Below are 18,973 nucleotides of genomic sequence, written 5' to 3'. Positions count from 1 at the left end.
TCAGCTCTGGTCTTTTCATCTGGAATGAAGGACCCTGGGGCGCAGAGCCAAGATGGTGGCCAGAAAGCAGGGACTTGCTTAAGCTCTCCCCCAAATCCCTCCAAACACCTGTAAAAAATGGCTCCGAACAAATTCTAGCGCTGCAGAACCCACGAAATAGCAGAGGGAAACAGGTCTCCAGCCCAAGAGAGCCTGGATGGTCGCAGGAAAGCACCTATCGCAAGGTGCTGGGAGTGGAGCGCAGCCCAACATGGGCCACACCAGGACAGACCAGACAGCTGGCTGGCAGGAACAGGCCTTAGGGCCATGAATCATTGAGCTGTGGCAGTTACCAGACTTCTCAACCCACAAATGCCACAGAGCAAGTTAGTGGGAAACTGCAGGATCAAGTTGAGACCTGTCCGTCCACCAGCCCTGGTGGTGGCAGAGGTGGTGCAGCGGTGGTGGTGGCAGCAGCGGGAAACTCTGAGGCTGCTGCCAGAGCTTCAGTGTCAGCTGCTTCCTGAGTTCCTGGCTCACACGGTGGGAGGAATCTAGTAGCAGATCATAGCGGGAGTGCAAGGAGCGCTTTGTGGGCAAAAAGGCAGGTTCTCCTGCTGTACCCTGTATTGCAGTCCTGGTTGGCAGTTCTTGGGGCAGGAGGAGCTGCTGTGACAGAGCCTGGGATGACGATGGAGTAGAAGTAGCTCTGAAAACAGCAGCACTTGGACCCTAAAGCTTAGGACAAAGTATTCTCTACTCTACAAACAGTCATACCCTGACAGAAAGCTCAAGGGTCAAGTAGTTGGCTGGGAACACGAACAGGCAGCAAAAACAAACTCAGCCTCAAACTCAAACTCTAGATCCCTTTTTTGGTGACAAAGAGGATCAAAACATATAGCCAGAAGAAGTCAACAAAGTCAAAGAGCCTACATCAAAAGTCTCTAAGAAAAATATGAATTGGTCTCAGGCCATGGAAGAGCTCAAAAAAGATTTGAAAAAGCAAGTAAGAGAAGTAGAGGAAAACCTGAGACAAGAAATGAGAGGGATGTAAGAAAATCATGAAAAACAAGTCAACGACTTGCTAAAGGAGACCCAAAAAAAATACTGAAGAAAATAACACCCTAAAGAACAGACTAACCCAAATGTCAAAAGAGCTCCAAAAAGCCAATGAGGAGAAGAATGCCTTAAAGGGCAGAATTAGCCAAATGGAAAAGGAGGTCCAAAAAAGAAAATACCACCTTAAAAATTAGACTGGAGCAAGTGGAAGCTAGTGACTTTATGAGAAATCAATTTATTAGGAATGAAGAACCCTGAAGGACTTTACTCAGTTTTGCTGGGTAAGTGATTCTTGGTTGTAATTCTAGCTCCTTTGCCTTCTGGAACATCACATTCCAAGCCCTCTGATCTTTTAATGTAGAAGCTGCTAAATCTTGTGTTATTCTGACTGTGGCTCCATAATATTTAAATTGTTTCTTTCTAGCTGCTTAGTTTATCTTTGACCTGGCAGCTCTGGATTTTGGCTATAATACTCCTAGGAATTTTCATTTGGCAATCTCTTTCAGGAAGTGATCAGTGGTTTTCTTCAATTTTTATTTTACCTCCTGGTTCTAGAATACATTCCTTGATAATTTCTTGAAAGATGATGTCTAGGCTCTTTTTTATTTTAATCATGGATTTCAGGTATTCCAGTAATTCTTAAATTGTCTCTCCTTGATCTGCTTTCCAGATCAGTTGTTTTTCCAATGAGACATTTCACATTTTCTTCTATTTTTTTCTTTTGATTTTGTTTTCTTGCTTTCTGATGTCTCATGAAGCATTAGCTTCTACTTGCCCAGTTCTAGTTTTTAAAGAATTATTTTCTTCATTGAGCCTTTGTGCCTTTTTTTCCATTTGGCCAATTCTGCTTTTTAAGGTATTCTTCTCTTCACTGGATTTTTGTGCCACTTTTACCATTTGGTCTAGTTTATTTTTTAAGGTATTGTTTTCTTCAGTATTTTTTTGTGCCTCTTTTACCAAGCTGTTGACTTTTTCATGATTTTCTTACATCACTGTCATTTCTTTTCCCAATTTTTCTTCTACCTCTCATATTTGATTTTTAAAATCCTTTTAGAGTGCTTCCACTGTCTGAGAACAATTCACATTTTTCTTTGAGGCTCTGGATATAGTAGTTTTGACTTTGTTGTCTTCTTCTGAGTTTGTGTTTTGATCTGCCTTGTCACCATAGTAACTTTCTATGCTCAAGATCTCTTTGTTGTTTGCTCATTTTCCAAGCCTTTTTTTTTAAATTTATTTTTAGCTTTATATTCAAGTTGGGCTCTGCTCCTAGGATACAGGTGGTACTGTCCCAAGCTTCAGGTTTTTTATGTGTCTGTTTTCAGAACTTATTCAGGGGTGGGATGGGTGTCTGTAAGCTTTCAGCTCTTTCAAGGTGGTATGATCTAAGGAGAGGTGTGTTTACTACTCCCCTGGTTGGTGAGCAACCAAAAGAAACCTTTTCCACCCTGGAACTGTGACCAGGTTCCCTGCTTCTGTGTAGCCACCAGCTCTAGTGTGCTTGTGCTCCTCTTTGCTCTGGGACTACAACGCAGATCTGAGTATGGATGATGCAAGAGAGTCCTGCAAAGGGACCCTTGTAATCTTCTGACCCCCTTATCATCTGTGGACTGAGAGCCTTGTAAGCAGCTGTTGCCTGCTGCTGATTCAGTCACCCTGCCCCGCCCCCCCCCCAGCCCAAGGCCTAATACAGATTTCCTGTGGCATGGCATGTACTGCTGCAGCCTGTGCTACAGCATACTTAACTCTCACCTTGGTTCAAAAGAGCTTTCCTGCTGAGTTTTTAAGTTGTCTTAGGAAGGAAAATTGTTTCATCCCCTCCTTTCACGGGTTCTGCCTCTTCAGAATTTGTTTTGAGGCATTACTTAGAGTTGTTTGGAGGGTACTCTGGGAGAGCTCAGGCTAGTCCCAACCTTTTCTCTCCATCTTGGCCCTTTGTTTTTCCAGAAACAGCAGCACTGGTTTGATGGTTCATGATGCCATGGAAGGAAGATAGCCAAAGAGTACTGTAGTGTATCAGAGATCCCCAAGCTTTTCTGTAGGTACAAACTATCTTTATTTTTTATTATTATTTTTTTACAAAGACTTAAGACTAGCAGTTAGTACTGTTGATGTGAGTAAGCTAGATGAGGAGACCTTTTTGGAAGCAACAACTGTCTTGATATTTTAGCAAAAAATTCTGATCTATTGGTGACTGACCCCTTCCATTAGGGGTCTCTATAAACAATATTTAAATAATATATTAATAAATATTTAATAATTAAAGGATATTTAATAATTTAAATAATATTTAATTAAAAAATATTTAATAATTATCAACTAGCACTGAGAGTCAAAGTGGTAGGTAGAAGTCATAAGACTTGCAGTTATTAACCTTGAATCCACAGATGCCCAAGTTTCCATGGATAGATTTCTGAGAGTCTGCGAACTTGGTTGGGAAAAAAAAAAAATTACATCTTTGTTTGAATATAACTGGCTTGCTTTGTAATACTGTGTATTTTAATTTATATATTTAAAAACATTGCTCTGGAAAGGACTCATAAGCTTTCATCAGACTGCCAAAGGAATATATGACAAAAAAGTCAGAACACCAGCTTTAGACTTAAGTGTCATTACAGCTCACCCTACGTTTCACCATCTCTCTTTGCTTCAAATTCTCTATGTAAAATGGAAAGTGCACCTTCATGACCTACTACATGTAGATATACTGATCTAGATCTTCATTATTTTAGAAAATTCGATGCTCATGAGTTTCAGAATGTTGGCAGACACCACCATCTTCCTATTCACCCAGGTCTTCAGGTCATTTAATTTCACTCATTGCCATGTCCAAATTGCCAAATCTTGTCAATTCTACCTCCAAAACATCTCACACTTGTCCCATTCCCTCTGCTCACATGCCTACCATCCCTAATTCAAGCCCTCATCCCTCCTCAAATGAATTACTGACAACAGGCTCTTAATTGGTAATCCTGCAACCAGCCCTTCCTCTTTCCAATCTTTTCTCCAATGCATTCCAAAATGATGTTCCTCAAACAAATCCGGCACTGCCTGCTCAAGAAGCCTTGCTGGTTCTCTACCAATTCTATGTATAGTACAAACTCCTCTGTTTAGCATTTAAAGTCCATCACAATCTAGTTCTAATGTAGCTTTCTAAATGATTTTGCATTACTCTCCCTGCCCCCATATCATGTGCTCTACATTCCAGCCAATTAACTGTTCCCTCTATGTAACATTCCATCTCCCACCACGAACAAAGTATTCCCAAATGCCTAGAATTTTCTACCTCCTCACCTTCGCCTCCTTGAAACCCTAGATTCCTTGAAGGCTCAGCTCAAATTCTAGCAAGCCACTTTCTGATCCCCTACAAAATTATCATGCATACATTTTCTTTTTTTTATTTTTAAATTAATGTATTTGGTTTTAGTTTACAGAATTCAGTTAAACAAACTTTTGAGTTCCAAATTTTCTCCTCCTCCCTTCCCTTGCCCCTCCCCAAGATGGCATGCAATCTGAAATAGGCTCTACATATACATTCACATTAAACATATTGTCACATTAGTCATATTGCAAAGAATTATAACCAATGGAATGAACCACGAGAAAGAAGAAACAAAACAAAGCAAAAGAGAGAAAGCAAATAGTATGCTTTGATCTGCATTCAGACTCCATAATTCTTTCTCTGGATGTAGCCTTGAATTGTTGAGAAGACCCAAGTCTATCAAAGTTAATCATCACACAATGTGGCTATAATTGTGTACAACGTTCTCCCGGTTCTTATGCATATATTTTCTAGGGAGCTGCAAAGAACTGGAATCCAAGAGAGGCCTATTCTTAATCCCCATTTGATCCAACCATCACCTCTAGCTATCATCCTATATCTCTTCTACCCCTTGTCTAAACTTCTAGAGAAAGTCATCTACATTTAGTACCTCTATTTTTGTACCTCTCACTGGCTTCCAACCCCATCATTCAAATAAAACTCTTCTCTCCAAAGTTACCAATGATCTCTTAATTGTCAAATCTAATAGCCTTTTTTCAGTGCTCATCCATCCTCATTTCTCTGCAGCAAATGACACTGTAAATCACTCTCTTTCCTGAATATATTCTCATCTCCAGGTTTTCAGGACACTGCTCTCTCCTGGTTTCTCTCTTACCTCCTTGACTGCTTCTCACATTCCTTTGTTGGTTAGTTCTTCATCTATGTCACACCTACAAATCACAGATGTTCCTTAAGGTTCTGACTTGGACCTATTTTACTTTTCCCTCTATGCTATCTCACCTAGTGATGTCATCAGCTCCCACAGGTTCAACCATCACCTCTATGAAGATGATTTTGAAAATTATATATCCAGGGAACATATTTAGGTGACTACATATCCAGCAATGCCCTGAGCTCTAGTGACATATCCCCAACTCTCTTTTGGATATCTCAAACTAGATGTCTCACAGACACTTCAAACTTGACATGTTCAAAAGAGAACTCATCATCTTTTTCCCCATACCTACCAAATTGCCTATTACTGTCAAGGGAACCACCATTCTCACAACCACCCATGCTCAAAGCCTTATTGTCCTTACCACAACTTTCACTCACATCCAGCATCCTGTCAAATCCTGTTATTTGTACCTTCACCGCATCTCTTTTACACCCTAATTTCTAGACTTACAGACACCACTCTTGTACAGGATGTCATCATCTCTCACATGTACCACTGCAATGGTCTTCTAATTGGTCCTCCTGACCTGAATCTCTCCCCACTTCAATACATCTTCCACTCAGTTGCCAAAGTGATTTTTCTAAAGTGTAAGTCAAATGTGTCACTCTACCCCTGCCCCAATAAATAAACTCCCCATTAGCTCTAGAATTAAATATAAAACTACTATGTTTAGCATTTAAAGGACCTCTCAGATAATGAAAGCAAAGGAAATCCCATTCCAAGTAACTACAAAATAAATGAAATATCTAGAGAGCAATCTACTAAAGCACACAAAAGATTTGTAGAGATTCAATTAAAAGTTCTTAAAGAAATAAAATAAAACAACTTAAATGGCTGGAGGAATATTTAGTGATCATGGGGCATGCCAATATAACAGAATGACAACACTACTAAAGTTAATCTACACTTTTAATGCTATGTAAATTATCAAAAGGACACTTCACAAAACTTGATAAAATTCATTTGTAAGAACAAAATATCTAGACTATCAAAAGAAATGGCAAAAGGAAGGGACACAGCACTCAAACTATATTATAATGCAGCAGTTATCAAAACCATCTAGCATTGGTTAAAGAATAGAGTAGATCAATGGAACAGATTAAACACGGAAGAATCAGAAACAACAGAACTCAAAAACCCAGTGATTGATAAACTGCAAAATGTATTTTATAGGATAGAACTTCCCATGTGATCAAAAAAAAATGAGAAAACTTTGAAAACATGTCCAGCAAAAAATTAGGCTTAGACAAACATCTTATAACATTCCACAATACATTCGAAATGGATAAGTGACCATAATATTAAATTTTATACTATAAAAAATTAGGAGAGAAGCAGATCATATACCTTTCTCAGCTTTGAGTAGGAGATGTACTTAACCAGATAAAAATAATTAACTTTTATTACATGAAACTGAAAAACTTCTGCACAAAAAAAAAATTCATGCACCTACCACAAGAAGGGAAGAAGTCAACGGGAAAAAAAATCTTCATATCAAATTTATCTGATAAGCAACTGATATCCAAGAATCATAAACAATTACCACACATATATAAGAGCAAAAGCCATTCCCCAAAAGAGAAGTCATCAAAAAATATGGCTAAACAGTACTGAAATGCAAACTATTAATCATTTGGAAGAATGTTCTAAATTATTAAGAATAAGAGAAATGCAAGTCAAAATAAACTTAAAGTTTCAGTTTCACCCCACTCACCTCACTCACAACTAACAAAAAATAACACAAGATGGCAATCATCAATGTTGGAGGGGCTTGGTTGGAAGATAGGCACACTGGTGTATTGCTGGTGGAGCTGCAAATCCGTGAAACCATTTTGGAAAGGATTTGGAATTACTGAAATAAAGTGACTAAAATGTCAATAAACTGACCCAGAGATTCCATTACTAAGCTTCTACTACAAGGAGGCCACTAATAGAAGAAAAGTCTCCATATACACAAAAGTAACTATAGCAGCACTTTTTGTAATAAGGAATTGGAAACAAAGTATGGTTTATGAATGTAATGAAATATTATTGTGCTGTAAGAAATGTGATTAATATAGAGAAATATGGAAAGATCTACATGAAATGATACAGAGTGAAGTAAGCAGAGCCAAAACAGCATATACACAATAAAAATGAAATGCAAATGGAAAGAACAACCACTCACACACACACACAAAAAGGGAAAATCAATATTCCAAAATTACAAAGAACAAGCAGGGCTCAAAAGAAGTGGTAAGATATTCCCACCCCACCCAGAGGGGGAGACTTTGCATAGATTTTCAATTTTTTTCAATATACTTGCTAACTTTGTCCTCTTTTTCTTTGTTGCCTTAAAAATACTGTTTGTTACATAGGATGACTCTCTGGGAGGAGGATACTGGGGGAAACTATGATTTGCAAAAACACATAAAAACAAAAAAAAAGCTATCAATGAAAACTTTGGAAAAAAGAATCAGTCCCTTCCTATCTTTCCATTATCTTCACATTTACTCCTCTGGGTATATTCTATGATCCAGTTATACTGACCTACTTGCAGCCCCTCACACAAGACTCAGTCTCAATCCTTTGCAGAGATTCTCCCATCTCAGCTCTCCCTCTTAACTTCCCTATTTTCCTTCAAGACTCGGCTCAAATCCCACCTTCTGCAGAGGCCTTTTTCAGTCCTGGTCCTACCCCTTCTATCTGAGATTACCTTCCATTTACATCATATAAAAATATCTCTTATATGTACATTATTTACATACTGTCTCCTCTGTTACAAGCCACCTCCTTGAGAACAGTGTCCATGTTTAGCCTGACTTCCTCTCCTCAGTGCTTAGCACATAAGAGCATAATAAACACTTGTTGACTGACATTATCAAAGAAATACACAACTGAAAAGGAAAGCGGGCTACCCATAGGCAGGCAAGAAAGCTACCCTACTGACATTCATTGTGCTCAATTGCTACTTTCAAGATGTCAGGAGAAAGTAAAGGAAGGCTACTACTACCGCACTCAATTTATGGGAGATTGTGGCTAACAACGACAACAGCAATAATAATAGTAACTAGCATTAACACAGTGTTTGAAGGTTTGCAAGGTGCTTTACAAAAACAGTACCTCATTTTATCCTCACAACCACCCTAGGAGGTAGGTGTTATTACTATCCCCATTTTACAGATGAGGAAACTGAGGCAAACAGGAATTTAAGTGACTTGCTCAGTCACACAACTAGTAAATGTCTGAAGCAGGATTCAAACTTCCTGACTCCCAAGTTGAGCCCTCTGCCCATTGTACCACCTCACTGTGACAAGATGAAACGGGAGAGGAAAGCAGGGACTGGTTCATAATCTGTACCACGGGAGGGCCTAGTCACGCTAATAAGATCACAGAAACATTTTCATAGTACTTGAGAAATATTCTGAATTTACTTAGGGGCAGAGCTGGATGGTTCCTCCAGAGGCCATCGACCAACCCCCCTCACTATATAGATGAAGAAACCGCAGACTAAAAATGTTATACAACCTGCCCAAGTTGACAGCAATAGTTATCATTAAGGTAGGATTTGAACAAAATTTGAAATTTTATCCTGATCTATGATTTTACCAGTGTAACCACTGATGTAGAAAATCAATAGATCAGTAACTTCTTTTTTTTTTTCATAACATTTCTAACTAGCTTTAGAGAGTGGACTGAGTCTTGGAGAGTTTAGGTGTTTTTTTCAGTTGAGGCAGAATTAGAATGGGAAGAGGCAGGTCAATATCTCTCTTTATATAACAGCCAGAAGCAGGATTTAAATTCAGACCTTCCTGATTTCAAGGCTAGCACTCCCAACTACCACACACACTTTTTCTATTTATGGCTAAAATTTTCCATAAATCTTTGGCAGTGAAGAATCTTCCCAAATCCTTTTACTTGAATATTCATTCTTCTATATCTTTTTTAACCTTCTACTCCTGAAAGCTACAGTGCATTAAGAACCTGAATTTCAGACCCAATCCTGTTAACTAGCCGAGTGAATTTGAACAACCAAATTAACTTCTAAGGGCCTCAGTTTCTTCATCATAAAATTAAGGTGATGAACCATTACAATTTCCAGGGCCCAAATGAAATAGAAGAAAGAACTCTACATTTTGGGGTCAGAGGATCAGAGATCAGAGATTTGGAGTCAGAAGGGATCCTTAAAGCTATATAGTCCAACTCCTTTGTCATAGACCTTCTTCATAAGGGTCCAGTTCCTTTGTTATACAGATAAAAATAATAATCATAATAATGATTATAATAATGATTAATTATTGTATAATATTATTGTATCTAACTAAATATAATTATTAATGATACAATAATCATAATGATTATAGTAATGATCACAATAATAATCATAACTTTTATATAGTACTTACTGTGTGCCAGGCACTGAGGTAAGTTCTTTACCACTATTATCTCATTTGATGCTCACAACAGTCCTAGGAGGTAGATGTTCTTAGTAGCTCCATTTTACAGATGACGAAACTGAGCTGTGAAGTGCCCAAGGTCACACAGTTTGAGAGACAGAGCCGTGACTCAAACCCAGGTCCTTTAACTCCAAATCCAGTATCCTTTCCACAGTGCCATGGAGCTGGATTCAAAGAAAAGACTTGGTACTGGTACTTGGTATCTGTATGATGCCGGACAAGTCACAAACTCTCAGGACTTCAGTTTTCCCCTCTACAAAAAGTTGGACTCTTATTTACAGATAGGATTAAGGACCTACCACAACATAGCTCTACAAGTGCTATTACTAAGCACTTAACCACCCTCCCTCAAAACAACCCCAGTGGCCATCTTCAAGTTGAACTCTGCAATCTCCTCCTCTGATTGGCAAGTTGTCCCCAAATATCCATTTGAGAAAGCACCCGTGACATGCTTACTGCAAACCTCCTTCAGCCTATGCCTCCCCAGAACTCTTCCGAACCTTAGTTCTGAGTACCTTCCACCTTTTACTGCTCCTTGTTATATGTCATCTAGAATGTGAGCTCCTTGAGGGCAAAGACTTTCTTTTTGCTTATATTTGTATTTCTAGTAGTTAGTACAGTGCCTGGTGCATAGCAAGCACTTAACAAATGCACTATCTATATATCCATCTGTGAATGCCAGACTATGTGAATACACCTCTCAATGCAGTCCAGTTATCTGGAACTCTTATAACTGGCCCTGAAGGAAGGGGTACAAGATTTTAGTCCTGACTATCACTAGCTAGTAGTTTAACTATCAGCAAGTAATTTGATCTCTTTAGATCTCAAGTCTATGGGTAAAATAGGGGAAATGGACAAAGATAAGAGAGGTAAATAGAGCCATACTACATCAGAGAGGAAAAGGACCTGAAAGGTCATCTAATCCAATTCCATTTTACACAAGGGGAGTCACAGAAGTTCAAGTAAAAAGCATTTATTAAGCACTAAGTCTTGAGGACAGTGCAAGGGATACAAAGATAAGAAAACACTCAATCCCTACTTTCTAGGGGCTCACAAGATACTGGCTTGCCCCCAGGTTGTTGTTTGTCCTTCATTTTAAAAGAGGATCAATGATATTGAAGGGTGATGTCTTGTGCTTAAATTGAATTTAAATGAGGCAGAGTAGCACAAAGTTGTAGGCCTCACTCTCTTCCTGAGTCATCAAAGTCCAGTGGCAGGACAAAAGTCAAGACATCTGGTGATGACCAGGGATGTAGTGGATTGGGGGAAGGGGGAGGAGAGGGAGTCTTTACATGCTTGGGGTAGACATCACTCTAACTCACTGACACATCTGAGGTGCCAAAACAGAAGGGTTTGGGACCTGTCAGTTACCCTCAACCTGGGTTAGACCATTTGCTGATACAGTTTACCTGGGTGTGGGCCATTTGAATGCTACAGCTTCTTGCAAACACAGATGAGAGTTGGGTCAATCAGGTAGACACCAAAGGTTAATAAGCAGCCCTAACAAGGGCTGGACAAGCTCTCACATCAGAGGTGTCACCCCATATACCTCTGTTACTCAGGTAAAATTAACAGTAAAGCCAGGATTCCCACCCAGATCCTCTCCAGCTCCACAGCTAATGCTCTTTGTACATTTTAAATTAATACTTACCTGGGAACTACTAATTTGTTTCTACAGTGCTTGGCAAAGTACAATACATTTGAGAATGCTTATAAATACCACTTGATAATTTGTCTTATGGGAACCAATTTCCACAGGAGTGGGAAAAAAAAAACCTTAATTAACTTTGTAGTTCATTAAAATATTCAATGATAGTTACATAGTGTGCATGGTGCCAAGCTGGCTACTGCCTTTACATTAGATCATTTTCTTCCCCTCAAATATACACTTTTCTCAGGCCTGGTAGAGTTAAGCAATTAGTATACGGTACTCTCCTAGGTAATGAATACAAACACCTAAAGACAGTAATAAATTACTGTATCTTCGTCATTCAGAGACCGTAAACTACCTGCTAATACCTATTTTAAGTCTGCCATACTCTGGCCTCAGGTGTAGCCTGGAAGCCCCTTTACAAATCGGGCTTGATACAAGGGGTTCTTAACCTGCTGTCCAACTGGAGGATCCGTTTACAGATTTCAGAGAGTCCGTGAACTTGAAACTTTTAATGTTCTGATAACTGTTTCAACATAATTAGTTGCTTTTGTAATCAGGCTTTATTTTGTGCACTTAAAAATATTATTCTGAGAAAGGGTCCGGAGACTTCACAGTCTGCTATTAAAGGGAGGGGCCATAAGTAGAAAATAAAAAGTCTACAGTAGCCCGCAACGGGTTCCTTCAAGTCTGCACCAAGAGTTCCCGGCAGAAAGTAGAGGAGAGGCCCCAAATTCAAAACTACACCGGATAGGCCGGAAGTAAACAAATCGAAGACAATTAGGGTCAAAGGGAGTGGCAGGAACCGGGTTCATTAACCCAAGGGTGTGGACCCGGCGCAGGGTGGGTGGGAGCTGCGGGCCCCTCTCCCCAAGTAGCAGAAACACCGTCACCCCGACTTTACCTGCGGCAGGTCCCGCCCCGTCCTCTTCCGCTTTCCTATCGCCGGGATCACAAAGCCAGGGCCTCTGGGAAAGGACAGCCCAGTCTCCCGCCCCCTCACCTAGACGCCCCCGGGGCTCAGGCGACGGCGTCTGCTGGTCCTCGGGCTCTTCCAAGAACCTCCACACCTCCTCACCAGCATCCAGGTCCGCCGCCCCCCAGGTCGCGCCGTGCCGGTGCAGAGCTCAGTCTAGCTCCTTCTCCCCACGTGGGCTACCCGGAGTGGACCAACCCATCTGCAGCCCTGGCGGGGGGAATGAAGAGGGAATGGAGCGGGGAGAAGAGTTGACACATAACGATATATTTTTCCTTCTTTAGTACTCTTTCCAATTTTACTCGCTAAGAGACTAGAGACAAATTTTGAAGGAGGAGAAATCCCTGTCTCTCCTGACTGACCTTTTCAGGGCTCTACGCTCCCCTCCCCTTCTTAAGCAGAGAAGGCAGAACCACTGTCATCGCTTCCCTGCCTCCCTCGTTCTCTCGCTCGCCCGCACGCTTGCGCGCGCTCCCGCCTCTGCTCGGTCTCACCCCCCGGCCTCAGCCAGCCGCTCGCTCGCTCGCCGGCCCGCCAGCCCGCCCGCCCGCCCAGCCTGCCCAACCTCCTTCGGTCTCTCCCTCGCTGGTCCCTGGCGCGGCCCGCGGCAGCTGCGGCCACCCCCACCTCCTCCTCCGCCACCGCTGGTGCTCCTGCAGGACGGGGAGAGGTGGGGGGGTGGTGGTCTGGGGGGGTCATGGCGTCCTGCGTGGGGAGCCGGACCCTGAGCAAAGACGATGTGAACTACAAGCTGCATTTCCGGATGATCAACGAGCAGCAAGTGGAGGACATCACCATCGACTTCTTTTACCGGCCGCACACCATCACGCTGCTCAGCTTCACCATCGTCAGCCTCATGTACTTCGCCTTTACCAGGTGAGGAGCCGGCGGCCGGCGTGGGCCCCGGGACACCGGCCAGGCGGAAGGGCTGGCCGGCCATGGGCCGCGGCTCACCTCCGGGAGTGCTGGGGGGGGGGGCGGTGAAGACACCGGGATGGGGGTGGAGGTGAGGGGGGGGAGGCACGGGGGGGGGGGTGGAGGATGGAGGCACCGGGGTGGGGAGGGATGGAGGGATGAAGGAGGAGAGGCGGGGTTTGACCAGGATGGGAGCCCCATACAAATCTCCCCCCACCCCGAAACGACATCCCTGAAGACACTCCCTTCCCCGCCCATCTCATGCCCACCTAACCCACAGCGAGGAGGAAGAGGAGGCTCTCCAGAGATTCATGTCCACGAGCTGAGTCTCTGGATGGAGAAAAAGGAGAGGATTCTAGTGTTTTGGGGCTGTCAAACCGACCTCCTTTGAGCTGTGAGTTTTTGAGGGAATTTCCAGAACTCCCCTTCTTTCTATGCTACCTTTCTTCCCTCCTCCTCTTCTTTCCTTCCTCCCTTCCTTCCTTCCTCCCCTCTAGTTCTCTATTTTACAGACACACCCCACACTTATTACTCCAGTCTTTAAAGAGTTCCTCCAAGCTGCCTCATCCACAGCCTACAGACTGAACCCCTATAAGACAAGATCCATTTTGTCTCAGTATGGTGTTGTCTCTTTCCTTGGGCGGATTTAGGCGCTTTGCCTATGGAGTGGTTGCCCTTGGCATTTGCGTGTATCTGCTGCCCTTCATGGAGATCATTTGTATGTAAGTGTGTTGGGAGAAGGACAAGTGTATGATTTGTCCTCCCTTCTTCCCACACTGGTGTGGCCCAGGGAACGAATTTCATGCTTTGGAGATAAATCAGTCACCAAATACAGAGTACATTGGGAAATCTCACTCTTAACACCCCACATCGGCCTCGTCTCACCTAAATCATATGTAATGTTGAATGATGGCTGTAAGGAAGGCATGTTGCTGAGAAGAAAATACTTTGGAATGTCTATTGCTCAGGTTAATAGATGTTTACATTTTATATTAACTTCGTTTTAGCTCTTTTTTTTAACGGTTTAATAGTGAGGAAATGATGGAAGTGGGTTGTTTTTGTTTTAAAGAGGAAGATATGATACTAACTGTCATCTTCTTGTCTCTTAGTTCACCCAAGGCCCCAGGAGAGTAGAACTCTCTCTTCCTGTTTGTTATTACTGAAACTTATGTTCAGGAGTTTCCCACTTTTAATTTATACCACTAAATTTGATGTTAAATTGCCATAGTAGTAATTGAGTAGCAGATTCTATAGTGAATTTGTCATCCTCGTTTAATGAAGTCAGTGGCACTACATGCCAATGGACGTATCTGTATTTTTAATTATTTTAACCTCTTATCTATCTTTGTAGAGGGATTTTCCTCCAGAGTTCCCAATGCCAGTGTAATCACAGGTCTGATTCTTGATACAGTAGTGTGTCTCTTCCCTACCCCCACCCCCATCAAAAGAGTGAAAGCATCTTTGTGTAGTGTAGAAAACCCTGAATTGGAGTCCGGGGACCTGAGTTCAGTTCCAAGCTCTGGTGCCTGTTTGTCCTTGAGCAAGTTAATTAACCTTTGGGGGCCTCAGTTTTCTCATAATAGAGGTAGGGGTTGAACTAGATGACCTTTGAAGTCTCTTCCAGCTCTATCTAGGATTTTATGAGTTCTATAAAGTCCAACTGCATGACATCTTTTTTTTTTTTTAAGAACTCTTCCATCAGGAAGAGATAAAAATAATAATCTTAGGGCATCAAATAGTATTTTCATCTTTATGTAAATATATGTACCATTAGTCACCACTGATCATTTATCTAGTTTTCCAGTGTATTTAACCTTCTCGGTAGCCTCTTTCTCCCTAAGTCATGCATGATTCAAAGTTATACATGGTGTTATAGCAGAGGCTGGGTGGCCATTTGTCAGAATGATGAAGGGAACGATTTAATAAATCTCTAGGACAAGCATTAAATTATTTCAATGTTCTTTTCCAACTAAATTTTTAGGATATAATATACAAGAAAATGCTTTGTAACTCTTAAGATGTATAAATATAAGCTTTGGTGACGATTGTCTGTAGGCCCATTTCTGACCTGTTAAGAAGGGAGGGGCTGGCACTGTGTTGAATGGGTGTTAAGGTCCTGTGATTTCTTTTTTACGCCATCTTTATCTTACTTAATTGTAACTATTTGTATCCCTTTTAGCAGATACCCTGCCATAGAGATCTTTTTGCCCCATAAATTTCCAGTAATGTCATAAAAACAACCATTCTCTTCAACTCCTGTTATTTTATAGTATCTATCTAAGAATCTTCAGTATTATACTTAGTCTTGAACAAGATTTTGGGTGGACTGCTAGTTAGCACAATTGTTTTGGTAAGTTCTTTTAAAAACTTTGTTTTCTGTTTTTCAAAGATTAGTTATGACAAAGAAAGAGGAGAAACACTTCTAAGAAATGCTTTAGTAGTAGGTGAGAAATAGTGCTCAGGTAATCTTACACACTACATAGACATGCCCCAAATTTAGTAATAGAGAGATTTAAGGTGCTTGAACACAAGCCACTAACAAGTTTGTATTTGCCTGTAATTGCTTAGTAAATAGCAACTAGACAGACTGGAAACACCGTAACATAAACTAAGTTAGATGTTCTTGGAACATTTTGCCCGAGATTTTAAATTTAAAATTTGCCGCCACGAATATTATGAACTGTGAATATTATTATTCATCTTTCAAAATAGGTACCTGGATACCTTCTGTATTTGTACAGCCAAAGCAGGCCCAGAATAATCTTTGCCTTAAGTTCTGGGTATAATACCATACATCATTGCCCTCATATTTATTCTTTGTCATGATTGATAACTCACAGTTCCTCAGAAATGAGTAGTATATTAATTGCTGAATCACCAGTTTCTTCAGCTCATGCTTTTGATTTATAAATACCAAATTTTGTCAGTCATAAAATGTCAATTATTAGGCCACCCTTTTATCATTCATTACCTGTTTTCAGAATTGATGAGAATCAGCCTTTTTGACTAATTAGAACACAAATCCTTCTTTTTGGGGAAGATGATGTTTTGCCAAGGAGATTTGGTTTAATTAGACATTTATTAAGCATCTGCTTTTATCCATTCAGCAAACATTTATTAAGAGCCTAGAGTGTACAGGGCACAGTTCCAGTCACTAGGGAAGGTACAAAGTCTGAATAAAACAGGTTTCTGCCCATTCAGTAAGAATCTAGCAAGGAAATATGACACATAAATAGCAATTCAGAAGTTAAAGCGAGGTTTTGTGTGCACAGAAGACTCTGGTCTAGGTGTTGTAGATATAATATCCAAGACCTATTCCCTGCAATGAACATCTGATAACATGGGGACCATAAGGCATGTTTACAGTATGTTGGAGATTTACACAGTACCATGAGAGATGTGAGGAGATTGCCATTTCTGGCTAGGGGAATTAAGGGAGATTTCATGAAAGTGAAGATTTGATGGATAAGGGATTCAGTAGGTAAAGACAAGGTGAAATAGTGCATTCCATATGTTGTAGACTTAGGGAAGGGTAGGACTGATAAGGATATAACATTCCATCTTGGCTGGAACGTAGAGTATAAGGTAAGTACTAAGAGATAAATGGCTGGGTTTGGGGCAGATATAGATAGGATGGGGCTTGAATACTGGGCTCAGGGAGCTTCTACTTTATTTGGAACGTAATAGGAAGCCATTTAAGACTCTTTCAGTAGGGAACTGACAGGAACAAATGAAGATGAGGCTAATAGTGATGTGCTGGAGAAACTGGAAGTAGAGAGGTAGGTGATGTTATTTCAGCTGTCTCTAGTGAGAGGTACTGAGGGCCTGAATTAAACCCGAAGGGAGAGGAGGAAACTGATATGATGAAGTACTTGAGGGGTAAGATTGATGGGACTGATTGGGTGTAAGAGGTGATAGAGAGGGAAGAACCAAATATGATAATAAGGTTTTTCCAGGCTGAGTGTCTGAAACAACACCATTAATTTGAGGTACCATTAACAGAAATAACAGTTCAGAGGAGGATCAGGTTTGAGGGGAGGATGTTGAAGGCAGTTTGTGACCATTTCAGTTTGAGGTGCCAATTGAACATATCCTGATTTCTTCTAACTTTACTGACAGATTTCTAGCAAAAGTAGTCAACATCTGTTACCTTGACTTTTCTTCTAATGATGCATTCCTCAGCCCCTGGTGATTTTAACACTCTACATCTCACCACTCACCACTGAAATTTCTCTCTTAGCCACTCAGAAAAACATTAAGGAGGAGAGAGAGAGCAAGACTGCTTTGGGGAAATTGCAGAACTCCCTTACTGACCCTAAGCTTCCCTTGTTCCAAATAGACACAAGCAAGGAATGACAGATGGACAGCTGCAGTACTCCTCTGCTAAGTGGTACCCTTACAGTGCCAAGAGTGAGTGAGGAAGGCTTACAGCACAGTGGGTAGACAGATCTCTTGTGGCAAACTTTGGGGAAGATTTGGCCAAAAGTTTCAAAGGATGTGTTGATTATCCAGGAGATCCTATCCATTTGAGTATTTTAATATATCAGTATATAGAGTATCCTACAAATTCGGTACTTTATATAGAAATATACACTTTACATATTTTATATTGATTATGTAATATATTTTAGTATTTTATATCAGGCCACTGCACCCAGATGGCTCTGGAGGAGAAAGTGAGGCCGGTGACCTTGCACAGCCCTCCCTCACTCAAATCAAAGTCAACTGCAAGTCATGTCATGGTCCTGATGCCATGGTCCTCTTCGAAAATGAAGGACAAACACCTGTGGTCTGATGATACTTCCATGCTCAGAAATCTTCAGTCGTTCTCAACAGCCTACTGAAGAAATTCAGAGCTCTAAAGCCAACATTTTAAGACCCTCCCTTTGAAAACTAGACTGCCTTTTATTTGTCTTCATATTGTTGCATGCTTCACAGATTCTCTGGTCTGTAGAATGTAGATTCCTCAAGGGCAGGAGCTCTTTCAGTTTTGTCTTCCTTCACTTATACCACTTTGATACATGTACATCTTTTCCTAGCCTCCATGTGCCTGGGTCCATTGTAGGTATTTAGTAAATGCCTGTGTAATTATATGGCACCTGACTTCATTCCTTGCTTCTCAGTTACATTTTTGGTAAACACTTTCACTTTTTAGAGTTGTTATATCTTATTTGTCTTCCTTTCATTTCATTGTTTATGCCAAACCCCATATAGATATAGCCACCCATCAGTCTGGCAGTTGTTGAGATGTCATGATCCTAAATCCCATTTCTCCAGTCTATGTGAAATCTTTTATCCAATAAGAATTTTTAAAAACCCTACTTTTCCTCTCCTTGATTGATAATCACCATGAAAGTATTTCAAAATGAAGTGAATACCCATCCCCCCCATTTTATTTCCTATAGAGTAGAAATTAGAGTAACCTTCTCCTGGGATTATGTTTTCCATAGAGAGAAAAGATTCTTGATGGTGAGTAGTTTCAAACTATGAACTTTTGTATGTCTGTTTCAAGTGCTCCTATCAGAAGTAAATGATTTGGGTGGGGTGGAGGGGGGAGCTTTCCTTTTAGTTAGAGAACAGCCACCTCACAGAAGTTCTTTACAAATCTCCAAGAAGAAACATGTCAACAAAAACTACATGGTGATTTGAGTTTGAATTGATTACTTGGGTATTCACTCCTACTCAGCTATATGAGTCTTTATTTAGCTGGCTCTCAACAGCTCTCTAGGTTGGCAAAAAC

The 18,973-nt window shown here is 40.9% G+C and overlaps 2 protein-coding genes across 5 annotated transcripts in view; one reads left to right on the top strand and one right to left on the bottom strand.

Annotated features, from left to right (window-relative positions):
• MTERF3 (mitochondrial transcription termination factor 3) overlaps window positions 1–12,477 on the bottom strand; it is a 50,378-nt gene extending 37,901 nt beyond the window's left edge. Inside the window, exon 1 of one of the 3 annotated variants that reach the window (XM_036742245.1) lies at window positions 12,247–12,477. The gene's annotated coding sequence lies outside the window, so the exon portion shown is untranslated. Of the gene's footprint in view, window positions 1–9,640; window positions 9,673–12,246 lie in introns of those variants that run through there. The other 2 variants (XM_036742246.1, XM_036742248.1) reach the window with 2 other exon arrangements.
• A 177-nt stretch (window positions 12,478–12,654) lies between these two features.
• The window catches only part of PTDSS1 (phosphatidylserine synthase 1), a 71,387-nt gene continuing 65,068 nt past the window's right edge, over window positions 12,655–18,973 (top strand). The window contains exon 1 of one of the 2 annotated variants that reach the window (XM_036742243.1): window positions 12,655–13,194. In XM_036742243.1, coding sequence (XP_036598138.1) covers window positions 13,016–13,194 — 179 coding nt within the window. In that variant the 5' untranslated portion in view covers window positions 12,655–13,015. Of the gene's footprint in view, window positions 13,195–13,476; window positions 13,628–18,973 lie in introns of those variants that run through there. The other variant, XM_036742244.1, reaches the window with a different exon arrangement.

Source organism: Trichosurus vulpecula, chromosome 1, assembly GCF_011100635.1.
Source record: "Trichosurus vulpecula isolate mTriVul1 chromosome 1, mTriVul1.pri, whole genome shotgun sequence".
Taxonomy (NCBI): domain Eukaryota; kingdom Metazoa; phylum Chordata; class Mammalia; order Diprotodontia; family Phalangeridae; genus Trichosurus; species Trichosurus vulpecula.
This window is presented reverse-complemented; position numbering and strand designations above follow the sequence as displayed.